At 33.7% G+C, this 2,411-nt stretch overlaps 1 protein-coding gene across 1 annotated transcript; it reads right to left on the reverse strand.

The window, feature by feature from the left end:
* Window positions 1-560: 560 nt before the first annotated feature.
* Window positions 561-1,849, reverse strand: LOC142348783 (uncharacterized). The gene is made up of 2 exons (XM_075400282.1): window positions 1,636-1,849; window positions 561-884 (listed from the first exon to the last, which is right to left on the reverse strand). Exons 1-2 carry the CDS (start codon window positions 1,775-1,777, stop codon window positions 691-693), a joined length of 336 nt encoding a protein of 111 aa, XP_075256397.1. The 5' UTR covers window positions 1,778-1,849; the 3' UTR covers window positions 561-690.
* Between the last annotated feature and the right edge of the window lie 562 nt (window positions 1,850-2,411).

Raw genomic sequence — 2,411 nt, forward strand, 5'->3', positions numbered from 1 at the left:
ACACCCGCTCACATTTCGACCAGGGTGACGGAAAACAATAACCACCTTAAGTAAAAAGTGAGAAATAAAAAATAATTTTTTTTAAAAAATGTTGGTCGAAATGTAGGAAATCTGTAAAATTTGGTCTAATTGGGTTATGAAGCAAAATTTAAACTCTGATTTATAAAACTGGTAGAGAGAGAACATTGGGCTAAAAGGTTCAGTTTTCAAGAGTGTTTTGGTCAGTTTTGACGCAATTTTGAAAAAAATTTAAAAAAATCAATACTTAATATTAAAAAACTTTACTTTCCAGCATAAAACCGTCTTGTTTACTGTATTACCGCTCCGTAATCAAGAAATTGCAAAAATGACCCAAAAACAAATAAATAATGGCTTCTTAAAAGAATTAGACAAGCCTAAATTTTGAAACCTCTGCTTCCGAAGGGTGTTTTCGATAATCAGTTTTGTTCTTTTTATTTACTTTTTTTAATATATATTTTTTGAAAAACTTTCGGTTCTCTGCAAACTTATTGACTATGCTAAATAAACTCAACAAAATATACTCTGCATATGAACTCAGAAAAAGAAAGCCAGTTTTATTTAAAAAAATTAATTAAAATAACAATTTCTATTTGGTTTGAAAGCAAATTTACCGCTATAAATGAGTAACTATCAATAAAAGTAGTTCCTTTATGAAATTTGATTGTTGATTCAATCATCCTTTACACAGATGTCCATCAACTGACACATTTGTTCAGGCGATTTGTTGTACACTTCTTTGCATAGTTCTTTGTTGAAGGGTTTTTCTATTCCAGCTATTTGGGCAGCCACTGCAACCCCATTACAAAAAGCGTTAGTCAAGATTTTGGGAGTCATCACCGAAATGCCTGCAGCCGTTTCCAAACCTGTAATAAAAGAGATGAAATTATCGTAACTAGTTAAGCAAAGTTTTATTTTTCTTTCATAACGAGCTAGCGCTCATAGCCAAAAAAGTGGCCTGTATTGATACAAGAAAAAAGAGCCTTAGTGTGTGAGCCCGGGTCGAGGCCGAATGGTTATCTTGTAAGAACTTGCAAGTTTCTTGAAAAAAATGTTTAACTTGAAAGAACTTGCAAGTTTCTGGCAGAAAATGGTTAACTTGTAAGAACTTGCAAGTTTCCTGCAAAAAATGGTTAACTTGTAAGAACTTGCAAGTTTCTGGCAGAAAATGGTTAACTTGTAAGAACTTGCAAGTTTCTGGCAGAAACTTAAAAGGCGATGCATCGCCTTGCAAGTTTTTCTTCCAAAAACTTGCAAGTTCCTACAAGTTAACCATTCGACTTGCAAATTCTTACAAGTTAACCATTCGGCCTCGACCCGGGAGTTTATTTAAAGTGTCTGAGTTTTAATTAAAGAAACAATTATACTCATTGGTTTTATTTATCTTCAAGAATTTAATCAACAGGTCAAACCAACCTCAAAAGGTCAAAAAATGAAAACAAAAGACTACTGGGCAAAAAGTCGCACTGCAATCAATTAGGGTCGCTAACAAACAGCGGGCATTCTGAAAATAATCAATAATGTAATGAAAATTGAAATTCAATCCATGACTACGTTTTACAAAATAATTTATCTTTACACCATTTTTGTAAAAAAAAAGAAAAAAAACATAGTTACCGTTTCTGATAACTGCAAATGCATCAGTGCACGCTTTACAATCATCTCGCTCTATGTTGTTCCTATTGGATGATTCAATAGCAATCGTTCCAAGAACCAACGCCGAGATCAACAAAGACACAGTGAAAAATTGAGATTGCATTTTTACAGTCCGCTCAAGCTTATGCTGAGATTTCAATTTCTGAATTTGAAATAAAACTGGAGTTAAATGAGCTTATGGGAGTAGAATGAAATTTGGGTTCCAAGAATTTGGTATTTATAAGGAAAAGTTTTCATTGTTAGTGGTTGAGTTGTCTATGAAAATTTATGGCGCATTTTTGAAGTCTTTTGTATGTAACACTTTACGACACATGACAAAAGGATTTAAACAGCACTTTGGTCTCAAAATAATGTTAAACAAAACACTTCAGGTGTATACAATGTCGTAATTATTTAATAGTGTCCTCCTCTCCTAACTCCCCTCCCCTCCTCCTGATCTTGACTTTATTAGTCTATTCAATTGGTAGAGATTTGCTATCGAACTTACAATCTCGAATAGAAAACTCGGTTGAGTTCTCATTTTTGCTATTACAACCCCGAGAGATATAACCACCCCCAGCCCCCCCCCCCAAATTACGATATGATTTTGGTGGTTATTTCAGGTGCGGTATCTAATTATTTTCCTCCCAAAAAACTGGATATATTGTGAAGCTGCTACAGAAATAAGTAGGCTGATTAGGAATTTAGGTAACACAACTGTAATGCATTAGAATGTATTTTCAACTTAGGGTGTCAAG

This window comes from Convolutriloba macropyga, chromosome 10 (assembly GCF_964194025.1).
Source record: "Convolutriloba macropyga chromosome 10, txConMacr16.3, whole genome shotgun sequence".
Classification (NCBI taxonomy): Eukaryota; Metazoa; Xenacoelomorpha; order Acoela; family Convolutidae; genus Convolutriloba; species Convolutriloba macropyga.

Excerpts from the sequence above, each read along its gene's own strand:
- LOC142348783 (XM_075400282.1), bottom strand. The coding sequence starts at position 1,777 with ATGCAATCTCAATTTTTCACTGTGTCTTTGTTGATCTCGGCGTTGGTT. Across the intron at positions 885-1,635 it reads ATTTGCAGTTATCAGAAACG|GTTTGGAAACGGCTGCAGGC; the intron begins GTAACTATGTTT and ends CTTTTATTACAG.